Source organism: Juglans microcarpa x Juglans regia, chromosome 6D (genome assembly GCF_004785595.1).
Source record: "Juglans microcarpa x Juglans regia isolate MS1-56 chromosome 6D, Jm3101_v1.0, whole genome shotgun sequence".
Classification (NCBI taxonomy): Eukaryota; Viridiplantae; Streptophyta; class Magnoliopsida; order Fagales; family Juglandaceae; genus Juglans; species Juglans microcarpa x Juglans regia.
In genome coordinates, this window is record NC_054604.1 from 30,764,604 (window position 1) to 30,789,467 (window position 24,864).

Below are 24,864 nucleotides of genomic sequence, written 5' to 3' on the forward strand. Positions count from 1 at the left end.
GAATTTAGCACATCAGATCATGACTATATAATTGAAGCTAGCATGAAACATAAACACATAGGCCAGAAACAACGGGAGATGGAATTTATAGGAAAGACTGGGTCATAAAACTCATATGGCATGTAGTTTCCTGCATTTAGGCATCAGTTCCCTTGATATTACCTCTACCTTACAAAAGCCAAGAGATTACATCCAGCTTTTCATCAAGTTTGACTGTTCTGTAAAATTGGATGAATGCCACCCATCACTGACCTATCAACCAAAATTTCAATGCTTAAGAGTCATATGTGTAGCAAGGTGTCGCAAGCCAAGCTTGCTCTCACCGGGACTGAAGGCCACTCAGGGTCAAGCAGCCTCCATGATCTATGTTTACTCCATACCATGAAATGAAACAAAGCTAAGAATATGCATTACTAAATCTAATCATTGTTCTTTGTAACTTTTATATTGTCTTTTCTCATCAATCAGAGATCCCTTATCCCATATAATGTAACTTGATCTTCAATATTATCCTCAGGACCTCAACCCACACATGTAAAGGATCAGAATGATTCACAACCATTGCATATTTAATTATGAATCAATTATCAAGTGAATGACAAGTCATTCTATTAATTCAATGAGTACCAAAGTGAAAGAAAATAAAGCAGCCCTGTGTTTGTAATACTTTGTTTGGCTGATGCATTGACTTATATAACTTTACAGAGGAGCATTACAGTTGTCATACAGTCTGTACAGAGTAAATAAAAGGAAAAATGTTAATCTATTATTTACAATAAGCTGAAAATATGCAGGGAGTGAATCACGAAGGGAGAGATCTCTACAGTTATTTGAGGAGAAGCATAATTCACAGACATACGTTTCTACATTCCCCCTCAAGCTCAAGGTGGGACTGGTCAAACACAGAGCTTGCTGCGATTTGGAGTGAACTTGGAACTGGACAGAGCTTTTGTAAATATGTTTGCGACCCGAGCATGGCCTGGAATGTGAGCAAGAGTAATGACACCACGGGCTACCTGTTCTTGCACAAAATGAACATCAATTTCAATATGTTTCGTGTGGTGGTGGAACACTGGATTTTTAGCAATATTCAGGGCACTTATATTATCAGTGTAACGTAGGAGCTGAAAGTACGTAGCCCAAGCTGTGAAGTAAATTTATAAACCACATTAATTCTGCAGTAGTAGATGCCAAAGCTCGGTATTCAGCTTCGGCAGTGGATCTAGATACAGTTGTTTGCTTCTTAGAACCCCATGACAGTAAATTTGGACCCATAAAAAAGCAAATCCTGTAGTTGAGCGCCTATCATCCTTAGACCTTGCCCAATCCGCATCAGTGAAACCAACAAGAGGAGACATGGGTGTTTTAATAAACTGAAGGCCCAGATTTACAGTACCATTTAAATACCGAAAAATTCTTTTAACTGCAACTAGATGTGAAGCACGGGGAGCTTGCATAAATTGGCAGACAAAGTGCACAGCATAGGCTATATCCGATCGTGTTAAAGTGAGGTATTTTAGAGACCCCATCATTTGCCGAAATAGAGTTGGCTCCATCAGAAGAGGACCATCAGTGGCTGAAAGTGAATTACCATACGTCAAAGGTGTTGGAACGGGCTTGACTCCTTCAAGTCCAAATTTGTTGAGAAGGGAGAGTAAGTACTTGGTCTGGCATAATGTGAGAGTATCATTGTCACGTGAGACTTGAAGCCCAAGGAAATAATGCAAGTCTCCAAGGTCCTTCATATGAAATACTTTTGACATATGAGAAAGAAAAGCACTGATGGATGACTCTGAAGAATAGGTAATGATGATATTGTCCACAAATATAAGAAGAAGTATAATTTCCGTACCTTGACAACGAAAAAATAAGGACGCATCATCTGGACACTGGTTGAAACCCATTTGTTGAATATAAGCACTAAACTTCATGTACCATGCACGAGAAGCCTGCTTTAGTCCATATAATGCCTTGTGAAGATGACAAACATAACGGGGATAAGTTGAATCCTCAAACCCAAGTGGTTGAGTGAGATAGACTTTTTTCTTGTAAATCTCCATGCAAAAATGCATTACTAACATCAAATTGGCGTAACGACCAATTTTGAGAAAGAGCAAAGTTGAGCACCAATCGGATCGTAGCAGGCTTAACGATAGGACTGAAGGTCTCATCATAATCAAGACTGTAAAGTTGATTAAAGCCTCGTGCAACAAGACGAGCTTTGTATCTTTCAATGGAACCATCTGCTCGTGTCTTGATCTTAAAGACCCATTTACTGCTGACTAAGTTGACATCCATTGGTGGAGGAACTAGAGTCCAAGTTTTATTTCAGATTGCATGGCCTTTTTCCAAATAGGATCCTTGAGAGCTTGTTTGTATGTTTTGGGCTTAGAGGGCTGGTTAACATGTGCAGCAAGAAAACAAGTTGGAAGTGGATGTCTGGTGGAGAAAAATACCTTGGGCCGTCGTGTCCCATCTTGGTACCTGGTAACCATTGGATGGGTGTGAGATGGGCTGGGATTGGGAGACACTGACACAGCTTGGGAATTTGTAGATTTCATTTGTACAAAATCAGTAGAGGAAATTGTCTGCGGCTCCAATTGGGATTGGACAGGACATATAGATGAGGTAGATTGAGACACAGGTCTAGAAGTAATGGGAGCAACTGGAGCAGAATTTTTATGAAGAAGAGTGGGGACGGGTCGAACATGAAACAAATGAAAAGAATTAGAAGAGGAGGCTGCATGTGTGGTAGAGAAAGGAAAATGGGTTTCATAAAAAAAAAAACATGCCTTGAAATGTAAAGACGACCAGCGATCATGTTCAAAAAGAGGTACCCCTTGTGTTGAGAAGAATATCCCAGAAAAACACATCGAGTAGATTTGAAGTCAAGTTTTAAACGTCCAAAAGGGGTGAGATATGGATAACAAGCACAACCAAACACACATAAAGTAGAATATGAAGGTGCGGTGTGAAAAAGGAGTTTTATAGAGACTTGCCATGAAGCACAGGAGTAGGTAGACGGTTTATGAGAAAAACCGTAGTTGTGAAAGCAGCAGACCAAAAATGAGAGGGCATGGAAGAGTGGGCCATTAAGGCGAGACCAATTTCAACAATTTGACGATAACGTCGTTCAGCAAAACCATTTTGTTCAGGAGTGTCGGGGAAAGATAAGTGGTGAATAATTCATTTGGAAGCAAAGTAATTTTTGAGAGAGTTATTTACAAACTCACCACCGTCGTCACTTTGAATAATTTTAACGTGAGCTTGAAATTGATTCTCTATCATTGTGAGAAATTTGGGAAAAATATGAAGGGCATCAAATTTTCGTGCCAAAGGAAACTTCCAAATATAACGCGAATATTCATCAACAATAACTAAATAAAAACGAAAATCATCAAATGAAGAAATGGGGGCTGGTCCCCACACATCAGTATGAAGAGTATGGAAAATAGATGGAGCATAAAGAGTACGAGATGTGAAAGGCAATTTAGTAGATTTTCCAAGAATGCAACTCTCACAAAAAGTGACATCTTTATTCAAAACATGTAAAGATGGAAATAACATTTTTAGAATTCTTGTGCTGGGTTGACCCAAGCGAGCATGCCACAAAGTGCCTGAGACGTTAGTTACAGGAGAAGGAGTGGAGTTGAGACGTAATGGATTAGCCCATCTTCAACAAGGCCTTTAAACAACACCTATTTCGTCTTCAAGTCCTTGATTAGAAAGCCCCATGGATAGAACAAAAAACAACAATTATTGTCAGCAGTAAATTGAGAGATAGAAAGAAGTTTCTTTTTAAGATCAGGAACAATCAGAGTTTTGTGAAGAACGAGGGAAGTTTAAGGGATTGTAAACTGACCGACAACAGAAATTGGAAGTCCAGATCCATTACCAACCATTACGGAATCATGTCCAGTATAGGGAATAATACCATGAGCATCAGTAGTAGTGGGAGTCATGTGATTATTTGCTCTTGTGGCCAGAAACCAAGTTTCATCTGTGGTATCTCCAGTTTGAACAAGGAAGGCTTGATATTGTTCAGCCTCTTCATCTGTGGCACAACAAGTGTCTGCTTTGTGATTGGGACCTCCACACCTAAAACAAGTGATACGAGTTAGTTGGCCATTATGAACATATGGCCAACCGCCTCCACGGGCATAAGATTGTTGTGTACGTCCAGCTGGTGTGCGACCTGTAGAGCATCCACCTCCACCACGGAAGCCTTTGAACCTCTGCTGGTTATTAGGGCACGTCCACGTCCAGCTGTTGGACTGCCCCGTGTGCGATTTGGTATAGAACCCGTGCCAGGTGAGTCACGTGTGCGATTTAGTTTGCTGATGACTGCTTCAAGTGGTGGAAAACTATCCCTTGCGTTTATGGCTGCCACAATCGAGTCAAACTCAAAACCCAATCCCCTGAGTAAACATATGATAAAATCATCTTCATGCATAGGTTTGCCCGCACCTCTGAGCGCCAGTGCCAAAGACTTGGCTTTGTGAAGATAATCGTCCATTGAAGAGTTACCTTTGATGAGAGATTGAAGCTCTCCTTTCATTTGTTGAACCCAATCACGGGTATGGCATCCGTATAGAGTCTCTAGAACCTCCCAAGCACTCCGAGAGGTTTCACAATTGATTACTTGAGACAATGGAGTATCAGACAGAGAACTATTTAACCAACCAAGCACCAGTTGGTCTATACACAGCCACTTATGCGCTTTTGGGTTGGAGGTTGAATCACCATTATCACCTAGGATAATTGCAGGAGGAGAGGGAAGCTCACCATTGACGTACCCAGGCAACCCATGACCACGTAGTACAGGGACAACCTGTGCTTTCCATAGAAGATAATTGGTGGAGGCTAATTTAATGGAAATGTCGGGTAGGCTGGTTTTCGTGGAGAATAGATCCAAGGAAGAAAATTCTGCCACAGGTGGGATCGAGGAGGTTGAAGAAGAAGCCATGAAAGAAGGAACCTCGTGTGGCTGTGATACCATGTAAGAAAATAAAGCAGCCTGTGTTTGTATGGCTAATGCATTGACTTATATAACTTTACAGAGAAGCATTACAGTTGTCATACAGTCTGTACAGAGTAAATAAAAGGAAACCGAACGTAAATCTATTATTTATAGTAAGCTGAAAATATGCAAGGAGTGAATCATGGAGGGAGAGATCTTTGCAGTTATTTGAGGAGAAGCACAATTCATGGAGATACGTTTCTACACAAAGTTGGTCTGAAAGGAATCTAGTACAGCTATCTATTGGCTTGCATGAACCCCAACTCCCAACTTATCTGTCAAGCATGAATTTTCTTTTTTAACTTCACACAACAAAGTGATCTACCATATCCACAATTTTGAGGAAACTTCAAAGTAAGGTGATTGTATCCAAGATTTACAGATGAAATGGGAGGTCAGTGAAGTTCCTGATACTGCATTCAGCAAAAATATCAGGGACAGAATGCCATAGCCAAAAGGAGGGCAGACAAAGTCAAGGATAACTGCATACAACCTCAATCTTCTATTTCCCCTTTTCTACTACTTTTTTTTGCACTTACATTCCAATGTAAAATCTCACCTTGAGAAGTCACAAAAGTAATAGAAATGTTTTTTCAAATGCAGCACAGAATCTGATGTATTCCTATTTCAATCTCTCTCTTTTTTCTTATAATGGGCCCATTTGTAGATTTCTTAACAGCATCCAGGATGAAAGTAAGAAACCAACGATTAAGCCTATCATCTGCAACCAGTAGGGAGTACCGTGGTAGGTTAAAGCTTTTAGCAAGCAACACACGGCTTACAGCGATAAGTTCTGGCTAGTTTTAATTTTCATGGAGAATTCTAGATCAGGATTGTTTTAGCTAACTTGAATGCACAGCAGCGCAGCAAAAATTCATTTCTTAAAGAAGCCCTATAATATATATGATTGAATAGATATTCATATACGAACCTGATGATATGACACTGAAACCAAACATGATGAGCTCGGGAAACACACAAACCCCCCCAGGTAGTTTCTTGCTGCAAAAATAAAGATGAATTCCTTCATTGCATGCTTCATATTTCCAGTAGAAAAGCATTGTTTTGTTCTAGTTTTGGTAATGCTAGTATCTGCTCATACAGCCTTCTTAGCACCGTATATATTTCTTTACTCGCAGGATGTGACGTGTCACCAGCAAAAAGGTAATGCACAGATCCCCAACTTGAATCCAACTAGAACCAGGTTCTTTGCGAACTAGTTTTTCTTTCATTTCTTTCCTCATCTGCCCAACGGCATTCCACATACCAGCAGAAGCATATAGATTTGATAGAAGAAGATAGGCAGATTCATTCTCAGGCTGCAGCTCAAGAAGTTTTCTGGCTGCAACATTCCCAGATCTACATTGCCGTGGATGTTGCAAGCTGATAGAAGAATCTGCCAGATTTGAGCATCAGGGTGAATGGGCATTTGATCGATTGTCCTCTTTGCATCTTCCAGGAGTCCAACTCGACCAAGCAGGTCGACCATACAGGCATAGTGTTCTAAATGTGGGATTAATCCATGAAGTTGAAACATAGAGTTTAAGTACGTATGTGCTTCTCTCACCAGCCCAGCATGACAGCATGAAGTAAGAACTGCAAGAAAAGTTATCTCATCCGGTTCTATTCCAAATTCGTACATCTTATTAAAAAGCCTGGAAACTTCATGAAAACAGCCATGTTGAGCATATCCCATCATCATGGCATTCCAAGCAGCCAAGTTATCTTTATATGTAATGCCAAAAGCCTTCTCTGCATCACCTATGCTTCCACACTTACAGTACATGTCAACAACCGCGCTTTCAATGAAGCTGTCCTGATCAAATCCATATTTGAGACACAGAGAGTGGACCACTCTTCCTTGTACCAAATCTGTCATAGCACCACAAGCTTTAAGGACAATACTGAAGATTGTGATGTCCACATTAAGGTACAAACTTCTTGAGGTGTGGAACAATTTTATAGCATCGGCATGACAACCAGCATAAACATAAGTAGCTGCCATTGCCTTGAGATGTACCACATTAATACCATCAATCTCAGACAGAACCTCTTTTGATTCGGAAATCCCACTGCATCTACCGTATGTTGTTATCAAGCAAGACACCATGGAATCATCTGACATGAAGCCACATTTAATCAAATGTGAATGGATTTGCATTGCCTCCTCTACAGAATTTGAGTTCGAAACCACTTCAAGAATGCTAGCCAGAGTATACTCATTTGGTTGTATCCAAAGACCACGCATCTGAGAAAGCACCTCGAAAGCCTCACCACTCAATCCATTTTCAGAATACACATTAATAATAGAATTCCAAGAAACAGAATCCCGAAGAAGCATATCATCAAAAGCGCGCCTAGCATCATTCGTTTGACCACACTTCCCATACATGGATACTAATGCGTTGCTAACACAAATCACCTGCAAAAACCCCACCTTGTGGCAAAGTGCTTGGACTTGCCTACCAAAAATTAAGAGCCTTGGGCCAGCAATGGCAGACAAAACATTGATCATTGTATGCTCATTCAACTCCAAATCTCTGGAGTGCAATTCTTGAAACAATTCCAAAGCTTCCACACCATCACAAGCAGCTCCTATCCTCTCAGTCCAAGATACAACATCTGGATCAGCAATTTCATCAAACACCCTAACAGCAGCCACCTTATTCCCACGTTTACTATACATGCTCATAATCGCGTTGTTCAAATGTATCGAAGCGCCAAATAACAAACCCATCTTAACAGCAAGCCATGAACCTGCTCCCCTTCTCTGACATCAAACAATGCGCCAAGCACCCCAGTCAAGCAAAACTCATTCAGCTCCATAGCCAAACCCCTCATCCCCACAAAAACCTCCTTACCCTTCTCAAACTCCCATTCCACACATACCCACAAACCATCGCCGTCCAAACCACATTATCGACTTCCAAACACTCCCCAAAACACTTCTCGGCCTTTTCAACATCACCAGCTCTTGCATAATTCTCAATAAACCCACTCACCAAATACGCGCCTGAGCCAAACCCCATTCTCAAACAAACTCCATGGGCAGCTTCGTTTTCCTCCAACCTCTCACAAGCTTTCACCAAAGAGCTCAAGGTAAACACGTCAGGCTTCAGACCCAGATGTCTCAACGTGCCAAATAGCTCGAAAACTAATTTGGGTAGGCGAAACCTGGCGAAACCGGAAATGAGGGCATTGAAGGAGACTGTGTCGGGGTTCTGGGTGTCGGAAAAGAAATTAGTAGCTCGTGAGAAATCTCCGAGTTTGGAGAAGTGGGAGATGAGAGTGGCGGATAGGTATGGGTCCAGGGGATGGCCGGACTTTATAAAGAGGGCGTAGGTTTGGTCAATGAGGTAGGGGATGGGAGCTGTGGAGGCTTTGAGGGCTTGTGAGTAGAGACCATTGGTGAGTAGGGTTTTGATGGATTGCCCCAGTCTCTTCATGCATGGTCGTGGTGATTTTGCACTTCTGCTTTCACGACACTTGACTCGCGTGCTCGTACGTGAAAAATATTACAGACAGAAAGAAGACACATCCTGATTGGCTGATACGGCCGAAAATTTAGGCCTGATTTTTCAGAAAACTTCTCTGTGATCTCACCTCATCGTTATAATTTTTTTAAATTTACACATAAAATAAAATAAATAATTCAATTTTTTTAAATTCTAAAATAAAAATAATATTAAAAAATATATTCTAATAATATTTTATTTAACTTTTTAACTTTAATTTCATCTCATCTCTAAAACCAAACCAACCCTTAAACTTGCAGTGAAAACCGGAAGGTAGGAATTTAAACTTTATTAATTTTACAACTTTTCGTATTATTTGTTTATAAACTTATTTTTATAAAATTTTTATGTAATTAAAATATTTTTTAATAACTAAACCTATAAATTTTATTAATAAGTGAAATATTACATCACAAAAAAATTTATAAATTAACATCATTTCACCTGATATATTAGATATATTTTATAATAAAAATAATTTTATAATTTGACGTGTTATGTCAAGCTACAAGATTATTTTTATAAAATTCTTTTATGATTCAAGCATTTCTTTATTAATAATAATTCATATAATTAATATGACAGATCTAATAAAATAAATATAAATGAAACTCATAATTTGATATTAATTTTTAAGTTGCAACATGTCATTTTGCAAAACTTTTATGGTAAAATTTGGAATGTCTTTGATATTACTCTTACTAAATTAATGTTATCATGTGTTTAATTACTATATATGAGCAAGCGAGAACAAATTTTATTTCATATTATTTCGCCGAATTCGTAGATGCTTTTTCAAGTATTTTGTCGAACCGCCAAGCATGAAATTTTAATTTGCTTGTAAATATTAGTTTCCTCTTTTGCTTTGTTTTCATTGTTATTAATATTTAGTGCTTAAGGTCGTTTGTTTTATCACTTCATAATACTTCAAAGAAGCTTTCACGTACAATGTATGAGGCATTGTAATATCAGAGACAGATTGAGAGCAAAAGATCAGTTTTCCTCCAATAGCGTGATCTACATCTTTGCATGTTGACAATTTGGTCACTTTTCCTTATGTTAACGTCATGTTTTGTACGATTTTAGGTTGGGTTCCAGCAACTTGGATCTTGAGTATTTCACCTGTACACTTAAGAAAACACGAATAGTGGGGAGGCCTTGGTGGAGGTCGGGGAGTCTCTAATGTTAAAGTCAGTATATCTCCTTAATAGTTTTTACATGAGTTTAGAAGAATAAGAGAGAGTTATTCATACTTGGGGTCGACTTTTATACTAGATTTCTGAGTGGGGACAACTCATACTTGGCTTCGGCGAGCGCATGTCCATTCAACTATTCGCTTAGTTATAATCCTTTAATGTTGCATGACTTCTGGGGTGGCGTCATTAATATGGCATAGAGTCCGGGGAGGGGTGCCATTAATGCGGCTAACTCATTTTACCCTATAGACATTCCTTGTTAAGTCCCCCATGTTTGTTGTTAGGAGATCAAGAGTTCTCTATATTTCCAGCCCACTTGCTGTGCAGATTCTCAAGAGTAAGGTGTTATCGGGGAGGTGTTAGGAAGGCGAGTCATCTCTGCCCTTATCGTTTACTTTTCCCACGCTTGAGTGAGTTTTGTTCATGGGTCGAGTACTCTACAGAGACCCACTGACTCTTTTTTAAGGAGAGTCGTTGGGCTTGGTTAGATTTGACCGAGCTCTCTGACTTATTTTCCCAATAGTTTCTCATGAGCTTGTTATACGAGTCGATGGGATGGAAAATCCTCCTTACACCTTCAATCCAAGCAACTTATTGCTTTTATTCTAAGATTATTTTTTCCTTTTTTCTTGGCCTATCTTTGGTCTTATTCATTAACAATTTTGCTATATACAACCGGGGTGGGGAACCTCCAGGGAATCGGCCCACGTGGAGAGATTAAAAAAAAAAAAAAATGAATAAAGTTGGTTCATGCATCTTGCCCTCTTTTCATCCGCTCCTTCAATTCCAAGATAAAGAAAACTTTACTTTCAGTCTCTACTTTCAAGCATCTTCTTTTACTTTCTTTCCCACTTGCAATCTCTACTTAGTCTGATGGCTTTGGACCTTTGGTGCCGTTTGCCCCTGCATATTAGGGGTGGGCTCCGACTCTGACGGAGTCGGAGTTGTCATTTCCGACCTCCGACTCCGACTCAAGTCGGAGTCGGGTTTTCCCTCCGACTCCGACTCCGAAGGTAGTCGGAGTCCGATTCCGATCGGAGGTTGGAGCCCGAACTCCGATCGGAACTCCGAACGGAGGTCGGAGCTCCGACTCTGAACAAAATTTCCGAACTCCTCACAAAATTTTGTTTTTTTTTTATTATTATTTAAATTTTATTGTTCAATTTCGTTTCAGATAGTGAGCAACATATATATTTTTTTAAAAAGTGAAACGATCTACAAATATTTGGTTTATTCAAGAGTTTTCAATAATTTAAATATTCGTTCTGATTTTGTTACTGAATTTTGATTATATCTTTAATTTGTTTTATGTCCGCCTGAAATTTAGCATTAAAAGTGCTCATGACTCATGAGTTGAAAATTACATAAATTTAAAATTTTATAAAAAAGAATGATGGTACGAATTTCTATAATTCGATTAATTTCAGTTGGATAATAAATTCTAAACGTTTGAGAGAGAATGAATAAGTACTAATAGAAATTATAGAATAAAGAGTACTTATCTCACATCTTTGCTCGGGATATGACTACATAAATATAACTATATAAATAGTTTAAAAAGTAAATAACATGTATGATGTAGCTATAAGTTATAACAGTCTCATTATTAACGTAATAACAATATGACTATAATTTGAAATATAACTACAATTCGATTAAACACGGATTTCAATCAAATAATTTTTGTTCCATTGGTCATGCCTGAAATGAAGATAGAAAGTAGCAATCAATAGATGAAAAAAAATTGATAATAAAAAATTGAATACGGTAAAAGAATAATTTGATTCTTACCAAGAAAGGAGGTTCTTCCAACTCCATCCCAACTCTCAAGTAGCGTCCGTTCCAGACTCTCAATCATCGGTAATTATGTTAGGGTTCACAATTAGATCTATAAAATCATAAAAATTAGAAGTTAGAAACATTAAAAATAATTAAATCATCATTTAAAAGCATATAAACTTACCCGATTCAAGCCTATAGCTCTCGGCATCAACGCCAACGGTATCTAGTCCAATAGGCGTTTCACTTATCCAATTCTGTGTGCAAATGAGGGCCTCCACGGTTGACGGTGACAATGAACTCCGATAAGCATCCAACACGCAACCTCCAGTGCTAAATGCCGACTCTGAGGCAACTGTAGTGACAGGAATAGCTAGCACATCTCGGGCCATACGGGAAATGACTGGATACTTGGTGGAATTAACTTTCCACCAAGTTAATAACTGAAATACATCACTAGGTGCCTCGACAGCTTCCATAAAATATCGTTCAACCTCATATATACAATGCATAATATTCCTTGTTGACATGAGTTGATGATACTCCTGTATAATACGATTGCCTCTAACCCCTACAGATGGGTCAGTATCACCTGAGGAAACTGTCAATCCTGTCGGCCTCGAATGTGAGGAGCTACCAACTGCGGATGAAGGCTGAGCACTAGTACTGTAGTGATGATATAAGTCATCAACATCACTTTTTAGCAATTTAATAAACTCTGCAGCCTTCACTGCCCCGAGGACGGAATTTACCCAAAATTCTAAAACGGCCAACTTAACTCGGGGGTCAAGGATCACAGCCACAAATAGCAATCTATTTATCTTCTCAATATTCCCCCAATATTTATCATATTTGATCTTCATCCTCGTAGCCATAGCAGATAACAATCCAGTAGAGTCAGTACAACTATTTTCCAACTGGAAGTGAAGCTCTGAGAGCTCGTTGAAAAATGAGTTCGCAGTCGTATATTTGGATCCAGATAGCCGCATGGTTATCTCATAAAAAGTTCTTAAAAATTCAACAAAATAACTCACACTGGTCCAATCATGTGCGTCCGGCGCACCGAGCCCCTGTCCTACTGGCTCCAACAAAGCATACATCAGGCCCCCATCCTCGACCTTCATCCGCTCGAATGCTTTTTGGTACTTCTGTGCCACATCTAACATCATGTATGTAGAATTCCATCGAGTCGGAACGTCCAAGCACAACATACTAGAACATTCAATCTTCAGATCTTCTGCTATTGCCTTAAACTTGGCAAGCCTTTGAGGGGAACCCCTCACATATCGTACAATGTTGCGGACTCGGGTTATGGAATCATGAACCTCTTTTAATCCCTCAACAACTATGAGGTTAATGATATGAGCACAACATCGAAAGTGAATAAACTCGTGAGCCCGAATGACATCATCTCTCACCGTCGTGTTCCGCTTAAACCAATCAATTGCTGTTTCATTCGCACTGGCATTGTCAACTATAATACACAGCACTTTTCGAATTCTCCAGTCCTTTAAACAATCATCCATCTTCGCCCCAATGGATGCACCTTTATGATCCACAATTTCTTTAAAACCAATAATTTTTTTATGCAAAATCCACTCACTGTCAATGTAGTGTGCTGTGATACACATGTAGCAGACGTTCTGTATGGAAGTCCATGTGTCAGTCGTAAAAGACACTCTCTGGCTAGTGGTAATAAACATATTCCTCATCTCCTCCTTGTCCTTCGCATGCCTCTTCATACAATCTCGCATCACTGTATACCGTGATGGAATGGGAAATCGTGGCTCAACAAAATTTAGAAACTTTCGAAAGCCTCTTTTCTCGACTGTGGTAAATGGCATCTCATCAGTAATTATCATCTCTGCAAGCATGTCCCTCAACATCTTCTCACTGTATTGAGGGATGACCAATTTCTTAGTCTGTGTACCATCAGTGGCTGTAGAAGTTTGGTAACTGAGGTTGGTCTGATCAGTGGCTTGCAATCCCTTCGCTATCTTATATCGTTGACAACCATTTAGATATGCTATTAACACACTGGTACCTTGCTTCTTCGAATGGCATCCACAAAGTGATCCACAGTAATGACATCTTGCTACTGGGTTCGCAATTTTACCAGGAATTTTGGTGAAATGCTCCCATGTCCACGACCTCTTTTTAGAAGGTCGTGGTGGTTGATCTTGCTCAATGGGCATCTCCTCCTCTTCGTTGAACATATCCTCATCCTTTATATCAATTGGGAGTGGGAGTCGACTACTCGCACAAGATGTAGCTGCTCTAGATGTAGCTGCTCTAGATGTAGCTGCCCTAGATGTGGCTCTAGGGGTGGAAGTACCCACCGGTGTAGGAGTTGTAGCATTGGCATCCGCCACATTCCTTTGTGGACGATCATCTCCACTATGTCTAAGATCCATATCACAATCAATGAAGCTGAAAAAATTAAATTAGAAGTAAAAAATTAGTTTAAAAATAAACTAGGCTATTGTATTATACAATAGGACATGTATTATTGTATCATAATATATTATTGTATCGATGTATTATTACATCGAGGTTCGGTTGACTTGCGCTCGACTCAGCGGAACCCATCCAGAGAGGTTCGCTCGACGTGCGCTCGATGTTCGCTCGAGCGGAACCCATCCAGAGAGGTTCGCTCGACGTGCGCTCGACGTGACACTCGAGCAAAACCCATCCAGAGAGGTTCGCTCGAAATGCGCTCGACATGGCGCTCGAGCAGAATCCATCCAGAGAGGTTCGCTCGACGTGCGCTCGACATGGCGCTCGAGCAGAATCCATCCAGAGAGGTTCGCTCGAAATGCGCTCGACATGGCGCTCGAGCAGAATCCATCCAGAGAGGTTCGCTCGACGTGCGCTCGACATGGCGCTCGAGCAGAATCCATCCAGAGAGGTTCGCTCGAAATGCGCTTGACGTGGCGCTCGAGCAGAACCCATCCAGAGAGGTTCGCTCGAAATGCGCTTGACGTGGCGCTCGAGCAGAACCCATCCAGAGAGGTTCGCTTGAAATGCGCTCGACGTGGCGCTCGAGCAGAACCCATCCAGAGAGGTTCGCTCGACGTGCGCTCGACATGGCGCTCGAGCAGAATCCATCCAGAGAAGTTCGCTCGAACTGCGCTCGACGTGGCGCTCGAGCAGAACCCATCCAGAGAGGTTCGCTCGAAATGCGCTCGAGCGCCACGTCGAGCAGAACCCATCCAGAGAGGTTCGCTCGAAATGCGCTCGACGTGGCGCTCGAGCCAATGTTCAATACAACATGCACTCAACTTGCGCTCGACACCTCGCTCGAGCGCAAGTCTTCAATACAATGTAAAATTCAGGGTTTTGAGCGCCGTGTTGGGACTATATTGAATATTCAATACAACCAATTCACAAGAATCACAACTGCTGGCTCCAATTCATAAGAGACGTGCTTGAATTAAATTTAGGGCTCATAAATTTAGGGCTCACCGTAGGTGGAAGCTGAATAGAGGAGCAACGAGGAACGGCGGCACGGAGGAGCAACGACGAACGGCGGTACGCTGGCAGTAGGACGGAAGACACGAGAGAGAAGGGATGGTTCAGTCACTGGGACGGGAGACGCGAGAGAGAATGGAGAAGGAAGAAGAAGAAGAACTGGAGAAGGAAGAAGAATGGGGGGAACATGAACGTATGAGCCATGAGGCTTCCTTAGGAAGACATATGAAACGACGCCGTTCCATATTAAGTGGAACGGTGTCGTTCAATAATTTTTTTTTAAACCCAGTTGTAAAACGACGTCGTTTTACAGCTGGGTTTAAAAAAAAATTCGGAGTCGGAGTCGGAGCTACATGGAGCTCCGACTCCGAATTCCTACAACTCCGACTCCTTCGGAGTCGGCGTCGGAGCGGAGGTCGGACGGAGTCAGAATTCTCGAAATTTTGCACACCTCTACTGCATATCCTGCCCCTCTCTCTCTCCTTCCCTCCCTCTCATTGTTAAAAGCTTTTTCTTTCCTTCTTACAAGCACATCTGCTACTTTCAAGCCCAGAAGTCAACATCCAGAGTTTCACACCACAGCCGTTACTTCTTCTTTTTTACCAACCTCAAAATCTTAGTCTCTGTCTTCCCTATATTTTTTTCCCACCGAACCCATTTTTAGACTCAGCCTCTAGATCATTGTCGTTTACAGGTTCGTATTGCAGTAACTTTTGTAACTCTTTTTATCTTTCAAAAGACTTGAATGCATTTAGTTTGGGTTTGAATCTTGTTCTTTTTCAATGTATTCCGAGATTTCTTGAAAACCCATCCGTGTTTCGTGTAGCTCCTAGGCAAAATCCCCAATAAAATCTTGATAAAATGGAATTGAAGCTTCCGACTTTCTATTTTTACTCTTGGTTTTATTTAAAGCGAATAGAGGGAGATGAGTTTGGGGGTTGAAAACGAAGGGAAGAAAAATAAGAAACGGCACCGTTTCATTTTTCACATGGACAACGGTTTCTCCTTGGTTTCTCATCTCGGTTGCATATAGTGTTTTTAATTCATTAAAGAAATAGATATATAAGCTTCCTTTTCTTTTAAGAAGGCATGAGATTTTTGTCAGCAAAGTTTCTTTTCCTACCGTCGTTTTGTTTTTATTTTATTTTTAATATTTGGTCATGTCTTCTTTCAGTTATCAATATATATCATGAATTACAAAATATTCAATCAAGCTGTAAAATTATTGAAATTCCTACCGGATAAATTCCACAAAACATGGTAGATGGTAGTACCATTTAGGCTTGGTTTGTTTTTACAATTCATCAAAATTCATTTTATCTTATTATTATAATTTTTTTAAATTTTTATATAAAATAAAATAAATAATTTAATTTTTTTAAATTTTAAAATAAAATTAATATTAAAAAATTATATTCTAATAATTTTTTATTTAATTTTTTAACTTTAATAAAATAAGATTCCATTCTTTTTTTTGTTTTTATTTTTCCCTTTCATTTCACTTTTCTACCCTTTATTATTACAAATAGAAAAAAGTCAGCGTTACAACATCCATCAACCATCATTACCGAAGGGGTAAAATTTATTAGTAAAAATTAATAATAGTGTTGAGTTGGTCCACGAAAAGGACAGATAAAAGATGAGCATAGATTTCTTAGACCTCTTCTTGTGGTGTGTTATCTCTGTATAAAGACTCTAACAAGTGGAGTCTTATACTATGAATAAAACACACACATGCACACGTACGCGTAAAGATAATTAAAAAATATTAGAACATTACTGATCATATATATATATATATTATATGAGTAATGATATACACACAACACATTATACAATATATTACATAACAATATTATAAAATGAATGCATTTTTGTAAAATAATATTACTTTTTTATGATATTTTATAAAAATATCTCTTATTTAAAATATAATTATGTTGTGTAAGGTATTATAAAAAATATTGTGTATAAATTATTTTCCATATTATATATATAGTACCGCTGACTTTGTTTAAAAGAGTTGTTGGTCGATCCTTGCAAAATGTTTGAATTCAAATGCTCCATAGTCCATAGCTTTCAATATCATTTTCAATTCTATATATAAGTGTGTATATATATATATATATATATATTAAATCAATTTTCAAATCTATATTGAACTTTATTGTCGTGTGTTATGTGACGTGCGGGCACCGATCGATTTTACTTGTTCCTAAAAGGGGCTCGAGATTTTAAAGAAAAAAAAAAACCAAAATATTTATATAATTGTTTGAGTATTGCATGCTCAAGCTAGGCCATTCAACCAATTTAGAAATTTCTATCAAACCGATTAAACCAATTATAAGTTGGGAAATAAGATCCATTTTACATGTCTAGTACTATATTAAAATAAATTAAACATTATAGGTGTTTATCTATATTGCCTTGTATTTTAAAATTTAAATAAACACTTTAAAAAGTTATGATTCGTTTAAATTATATTTTAGAAATGGTAGTATGCATGTGGAATGGAATTGTACAAAATTATATATAGATGTAGTTATTGAAGTGATACTTTCTAATAAATTTAAAATATATATATTTATTAAATACTTTCAAAATATGGATGATATTGTATTCTCGTGGTAGTTGTATAATAACTAAATCTAATAACATATCATATTAGGATAAGATAAAAATATTAATTGTCCATACTTTTAAAAGACTATTTTAATAATTATTCTTTTAATTATATTAATTTCTAAATAATTTTAATTTAAGTAATTGCTAAAAATAATTTATTTAAAATATTGTGAAAAATTAAGACGAAGAGAATTGTTGAGGAAAAAAAAAAAGGAGTGTCATTGTCACACTCACGAGAGTTCGTCGGTCCGGGTAACGGAAGTGAGATCACCGTGATGGACTGCAGGCAGGCCGGTGGATACATGGAAAATTGGTTTCTTATGGGGCCATCTTCTTTCCACAAATTATCGGAGCTTTTTTTCACGGGGGACCCAAAATCATATAGAGATCGTGCATATATCACTCATTCACTCTTCACGTATCAATCATCAAATGAAAAATTCTTTTCATTAATTATTATTTATTATTCTACACTTCACATTATATAAAAAAATACTTATATATCCTATAAAAATTATAAATATAGAGTGAAAATATCTAATAACTGATGTATAGAATTCTCTCATCAAATATATATATAGAATTCTCTCATCAAATATATATTGCGACTAAGGCCTCGTTTGTTTTTAAGAAACATCTCATCTCATCCCACTTCATCATTACAACTTTCTCAAATCCCCACACAAAATAAAATAAACAATTCAACTTTTTCAAATCTCAAAATAAAAATAATATTAAAAAATATATTCTAACAATTTTATTCAATTTTTTAACTTTAATCTCATCTTATCTCATCTCATCTCTGAAAACAAACCCAAAACACTCCTTTACACACGCTAATACAAGCTGCTAAAATACAAACTGCAATCTTACTCTTTTAAATCCTAAATTTTATATTTTATCAATCTAATGATATTTATAAAAGTGATCTATGTTAAATAATTTTACATTTCGGTCACTTGTGGAATTAATTAAATTGTATTGATAATAGTATATTTAATTAGAATAATATTATATATAATTTTAAGATATGAAAGTTATGCGGACTTCCACTATAAATTTTTTTTTTCATATAATTATGATATTTACTTATTTTTAAAAAAATAGGAAGTGTGCGAAATTTGTAGAATAAGATTATATATTATTTCAGGTTTAATTATTATTTTTAAATAAAATTACTTGTTTACGTACTAGTACTTTGAAAAGTTTTTACTGACATTATAAATATTAATATTTTATCATCTAAAAATATTATATTTTGATATTTGTTATTTATAGCTATAATGCCTATAATGCAATAGCAGAGCTGCAATCCGGCTCCTCTGCTGTTCTTCTTTCTTCTTCTTCTTTCTCACTCCATTCCCATCATCTCTTTCTGGGTCTTTCTTATTCTCCACTGATTTTCATTTTTTCGGAAGTGATAGCGTTTGAGTTCTATTGGAATACTAATTCTTAGAGAGATCTGGGGGTTGCTCCAGCATCTAACACCTTTTGTTGTTGTTGTTGTTGTTGTTATAGCTGTGATCTTTGTCTGCATTTAGGTTTAGAAAACCCGGAAATCTGGAAAGAGAATTGGGAGAATGAAAGGGGCGCACAAGGATTCAGAGAAATTGATTTGGGAACAGATGAGAAGCCCATCGACCCCCATTTCCGGGTCGGGTCATCATTCCCGGGCCTTGCCCAAGCTCCTGGTCTGGCTCATCCTCTTTGTTTCCCTCACCTACATCGTCTACACACTGAAGCTCGTCTCCACCTCACGCCCCTGCGATGAAGAGCCTTTCCCCAAGTCCCGCCACCGACTCTCTTCCTCTACTTCTTCTAAAACGAATATCACAGCCACCTCATCATCACACTCGATTCGGGATCACTTGGTGTTCAAGTCTCTGCGGTCCGACTCCCGAGAAACCCACCCGACGGAGCTGAGGAACGTAGTTTTTGGCATCGCGGCCTCGGCCAAGCTCTGGGAGAAAAGGAAGAACTACATCAAGCTTTGGTTCAGGCCCCAGGAAATGAGAGGCGTAGTGTGGCTGGACCACCCGGTGAAGACCGACGACGGCGACGAGGAAGACCTCCCGCCGGTGAATATCTCCGGGAACACGTCTCGGTTTCCCTACAAGAACCGGCAGGGCCACCGGTCCGCTATTCGGATCTCGCGGATCGTGTCCGAGACGCTCCGTCTCGGACTGGAGGACGTGCACTGGTTCGTGATGGGCGACGACGACACCGTGTTCGTGACCGAGAATCTGGTTCGGGTCTTGAGAAAATACGACCACAACCAGTTCTACTACATCGGAAGCTTGTCAGAGAGCCACTTGCAGAACATATACTTTTCGTATGGGATGGCATACGGCGGCGGAGGCTTCGCGATCAGCTATCCATTAGCCAAGGCGCTCGCTAAAATGCAAGACCGATGTATACAGAGATACCCGAAGCTCTATGGCTCCGATGACCGAATGCAGGCTTGCATGGCTGAACTCGGTGTTCCACTCACCAAAGAACTCGGTTTTCACCAGGTCTGTTACTCGGACTTTTTTTGTTATTTACTTGTCGGTAGCGTGTGTTTGTTCTTTTCCAGCCACGAAAGCCAGAATCTTCCTCTTATGGTCGATATATCGGCCGATATTATATAATATGAATTTGTACAATATCGGGGACCCTTCGTTGGATTCTGGAACTAGGATTTTACTTTTGGGGGTTAGGAATTTCCGATATATTGGTATCGGGAAAATTCTGGCTAGAGTTTGATTGGCCTGGGATTGTGTACATTCGCGTTTTCAAGGGCATAGGATCGGTGCATAGGAGCCCGTGGGGTCTAACATCAAGCGGGCCAGCATCTCGGAGCTGTCTAGCAATAGCGGAAAACGTTAGCTCAGTGCTGTCCGTACCTAGGCTAATCGGTGGATGTTGGGACCTACGTGCAAAGGGCGTTGGACCTAGTTTCGTCCCCGTTGAAATGCTGCACCCACGAGCATTTTGTTGGTTGGTTTGAGGTCACATTCCTACTGTTGAACGCTGTATACACAGACAGAAAAAGGAAAGTTTTTTCATAGGTAGAACTGGGAAAGTTAACATAAACCACTTTTTTTTTTTTTTTTGTTTGCAATTGACATAAACCACTTCTTCAAATACCCTTTTTTTGGCTTTTATAATTGATGAAAACTATTACAATGGGTGCGAGTTTGCCATCCCTTAAACGCTCCTCTTATACCTGTCCCTTCACCGAAGAAAGTATGGCATATGTACAGTATTGGCATTTACAGGTAGACTTGTAGACAGCATTAGCACGATGAATTCTATACATTAGTCACTATTTATTTTCACACTCCGCATTTATAGTTGTTTTTTTCATAAGATGTGACTGTTTTTTATAAGTTGTGGGGTATGGAATAGTGAATAGTAACTGATGGGTGGATTTTACCTAGAGATTCCATTAAACCTTCGTAATGTATCATTCGGAAAGATCAACAATGTTGATTCTAACAATGTCTGCTTTTGTTTCTGGTCAATGACAATCAGTACGATGTGTATGGGAACTTGTTCGGACTTCTTGCCGCTCATCCGGTGGCACCCTTGGTGTCATTGCATCACCTTGATGTGGTTGAACCCATCTTCCCCAATGTGACTCGCGTTCAAGCCCTCCAGCAGCTTACTGTACCTATGAAGTTGGACTCAGCAGGGCTCATGCAACAATCAATTTGTTATGACAAATCCAAAAGGTGGACTATTTCTGTCTCATGGGGATTTGCTGTTCAAATATTTCGTGGAGTCTTTTCACCCCGTGAGATAGAAATGCCTTCGAGGACATTCTTGAATTGGTACAGAAAGGCAGATTACACCGCATATGCATTCAACACACGGCCGGTTAGCCGAAACCCCTGCCAAAAGCCTTTTGTATTTTACATGTCGAAGGCAAGATTGAGTTCAATGAACCAGACAATGAGTGAATATGTTCGGCATCATGTCTCTCACCCTGCATGCAAGTGGAAAATGGCTGATCCTGCGAGTCTTGACAGAGTGGAGGTTTACAAGAAGCTTGACCCACATCTATGGGATAGAGTAAGTAGTTTCTTCGATCTCTATGTGCTTCTTTTGTTTTAGGACTGACACCAATGGGTCTAATTATCCATACTGCCTCTTGGTTTCCACATGGAGCTTCTAAAGTCAAAAATAGAAAACTGATGAAATTCACTTGTGGTAAATTATGACTGTGGTGCTACTAACTTCCTAACGTTGGTTTCGTTTGCTTTTCGGCAGTCCCCACGGAGAAACTGTTGCCGAATCATGAACTCGAAGAAGAAAGGAACCATGGTGATAGATGTGGGTGTATGTAGTGAAGATGAGATCAGTGAAATATAGCCATAATTATTCAATTTTTGGATGTGAGCTTCTTCTCTTCTTCGTGTTAGTCCTCATTCTTTTCTCTCTCTCTGTCTCTCTCTCTCTCTTTCCAATTCTCAATTCTATTACTTCAATTGTTCTCCACGTTCCAAATTTTGCAAGTCTCTCCCTGAGGTTGCTGACAAGCAGTCAAGAAATCATCAGAGAAAAAGGAACATGTTATTATACGAAAGTTGTAGTTGATGTAATACAAAGTTTCACTTTCTGTTGTTGTGCTTGTTTGATACCAAATTGAGAGAGTATAATCTCTTCGCAAAGCAACATTTCGAGTAGGTTGGCATTTTAGAACTCTCTGCGATTTATTATTCAAACAAACAAAGCCCTACTTCTAACCTTCTATCTCGAGTTCGAACGATGGCTCTGGCTAGTTTAAATGCAAACAATGTTAGGTCAAAACAATCTTAAATACTTTGGCACAACCTTTTGTTTTGTTATTTGCCGGAATGGAATACAGGAAAGTGGATTCAAAGTGCATAAAAAGCCTTTCTTTATCTCATAGGATTTCCAGGGTTCTGGGACTCTGGGTCTCTGGTTCTAGGGCATCCAAAATGAGGGTTAGATTTTCTATTTCTGGTCCCCGGACTTGACTATACCCAAACGACAAAAAAAAAAAAAAAAAAAAAAAAAAGAGAGAGAGAGAAAAAGAAAAGAAAAGATAAGTGTTAAAATTTGGAGAATTGCTACGTCTAAAAATAAATTTATAAATTGATGTGGTTTGATGTGTTACGTTAGATTTATTTTATAATAAAAGTAATTTTATAATTTAACGTATTACATCAAGTCACGTACAAATTGACGTAGTTTGATATGATATATTAAATTTATTTTATTATAAAAATAATTTTATAATTTAACGTAACACATTAAATCACGACAGTTTATGAATTTATTTTTATATAATTGACAAAGCATTTCTCTACAATCCGAACGGCTCGTTTGGATTGAGAGACTCAAGTTATCTTATATCATCGTTATAATTTTCAAATATTCTCATATAAATTAGAATAAAAAATTTAAATTTTTTCAAATATCAAAACATTAATAATATTAAAAAATTATATTTTAATTATATTTTATTTAATTTTTATGTAAACTCATCTCACTGCTAACCGTACACTTTATTGCCAGAAAGAGATGGTTGTGTGTCAGCCAAGATGAGACCAAACGTGACTTTAGTAATTGTTTTATTTATTTTTTTGGCTGGGCGTGAGCTACCTACTAGACAGTGCATTCACTGTATCTTTCGTGAATTGTTTCTTGTGGGGTTACGAAGGCTGCATCTTTTTGGAATGTGTTTTGGATTATTATTTAGGTCGATTTCGATACCCATCATTATCAGAGTAGCATCAACATATGAAATCTGTATTATTCAATGTCCATATATATATATATAATAATCATTTAATAATTTGATGGATTTATGAGCAGACTCTGTTACTGAGGGATTTCTCTCTTAGAAACGTTTCTTTTTATAAACAACTAGAATTAAAAACCAAAGTGAAATTCATGCCTCGAGCTAAGTTCATTGTCCTATTGCCAAAGAAACAAGCATGGGGGGATGGGTGGACTTTTATCCTATGCAACAGATTATAGTCTTTCGTTAAATACAGATGTAATGTACCAAAAAGACCATAATCCATCCGCCAAAAGTCATTCATTCACATTTCAAATACCGACTTAGGTAAATGTCGGCAGAAAATTCAAAACATTTTGTCCGGAAATAACAGGAGATAAATCACTCTGCTGCATGCGTCTAGAGTAAATTCAGGGACATAAACATACATGGCAGTTGAATTTTCATGCTGTCCAATAGAGTGGACTTGGAGTGGTAATTTCATAGACATATTGACCAGATAACAAAAATGAAAATTTTGTTTCACCAACAACCATTACAAAAGAAAAAAGAGCGGCCGGCTGAGTAGCACCCTCATTTTGATGGTTAGGCTAAAATTCTGTTTTATTTTTTTTTAATTTTTTTCTTCATATTTTTTTATTATTTTAAAATATTTTTAAAAAATATAAAAAAAATTAATATATTAATAATCACTTCTTTAATTATTAAATAAAAAATTAAAATATATAAAATATCAAAATGAGAGAATAAATTGAATGGATAAAATAATATTTAAAAAAAAAAATAAAGAGAGAGAAAAGTGTGGGTGTTGCAAGAGGAGCCAGACATTAGGACTGGTCAGGTAGCTGGTACTTGTTGTGTACAAAGTCCCAATAATGCTGAAACATGAAGGAAGTCGTAACCGTTGGCTTTGAATTTGAAGGTGATGTGTGGTCCATGAAAGGGAAAGTTATCAGCTCGAATGTCGAGGTACTCCTGTCTCCCACTCCCTGATTGACATATGGGTCATTGCCTCCTTGTATTGCATTTACTGCTATCAGAGCATTCATATTAGATTCTTTGTAAAATTTTCTATAATTTAGTTAAAAGATACATCTTTTAAAATTTTTTCTCAAATTTTATTTATTTTTTAAAAATCTTCTGCATCTCATTCATCATTCTCATCTCTATTTTATTAAATAATATTTCTATATTTTTTTTTATTATTTTTTTCTCTCACTTCCATTTATAATCTTAACTATTAACTATTTTGTCTTATTATCTTCCTTCTTTTCAAATATCACATTCTACTAAATACCTATACGATTTTGACTGTCGAATACAGTATTATTTTTTAAACCGAAATCCGTATTATAAAAATAATATTTTTTTAATATGTGCATTATCTAATGGTAACATTTTGAACGCCTACCTCCAACGGTAACATCTTAAACTCCTGTCTCTAACGGTAATATTTTTTATCTTTTATCCAACGGTAACTTTTTTTATCTTCTCTTAAACGGTAAC

General features: G+C 38.1%; 1 protein-coding gene, 1 long non-coding RNA gene and 1 pseudogene across 2 annotated transcripts; 1 reads left to right on the plus strand and 2 right to left on the minus strand.

The window, feature by feature from the left end:
• Nucleotides 1-635: 635 nt before the first annotated feature.
• LOC121235668 lies at nt 636-8,581 on the minus strand (annotated as a pseudogene).
• A 10,300-nt stretch (nt 8,582-18,881) lies between these two features.
• On the plus strand, nt 18,882-22,221 carry LOC121235062. The gene is made up of 3 exons (XM_041131278.1): nt 18,882-20,119; nt 21,123-21,662; nt 21,861-22,221. Exons 1-3 carry the CDS (start codon nt 19,187-19,189, stop codon nt 21,960-21,962), a joined length of 1,575 nt encoding a protein of 524 aa, XP_040987212.1. The 5' UTR covers nt 18,882-19,186; the 3' UTR covers nt 21,963-22,221.
• LOC121235063 lies at nt 20,707-21,160 on the minus strand. The gene is made up of 2 exons (XR_005934500.1): nt 21,025-21,160; nt 20,707-20,794 (listed from the first exon to the last, which is right to left on the minus strand). It is a non-coding gene; the product is annotated as an uncharacterized LOC121235063 (long non-coding RNA).
• Nucleotides 22,222-24,864: the final 2,643 nt, after the last annotated feature.

Excerpts from the sequence above, each read along its gene's own strand:
- LOC121235062 (XM_041131278.1), top strand. The coding sequence starts at position 19,187 with ATGAAAGGGGCGCACAAGGATTCAGAGAAATTGATTTGGGAACAGATG. Across the intron at positions 20,120-21,122 it reads AAGAACTCGGTTTTCACCAG|TACGATGTGTATGGGAACTT; the intron begins GTCTGTTACTCG and ends AATGACAATCAG. Across the intron at positions 21,663-21,860 it reads ACCCACATCTATGGGATAGA|TCCCCACGGAGAAACTGTTG; the intron begins GTAAGTAGTTTC and ends GCTTTTCGGCAG.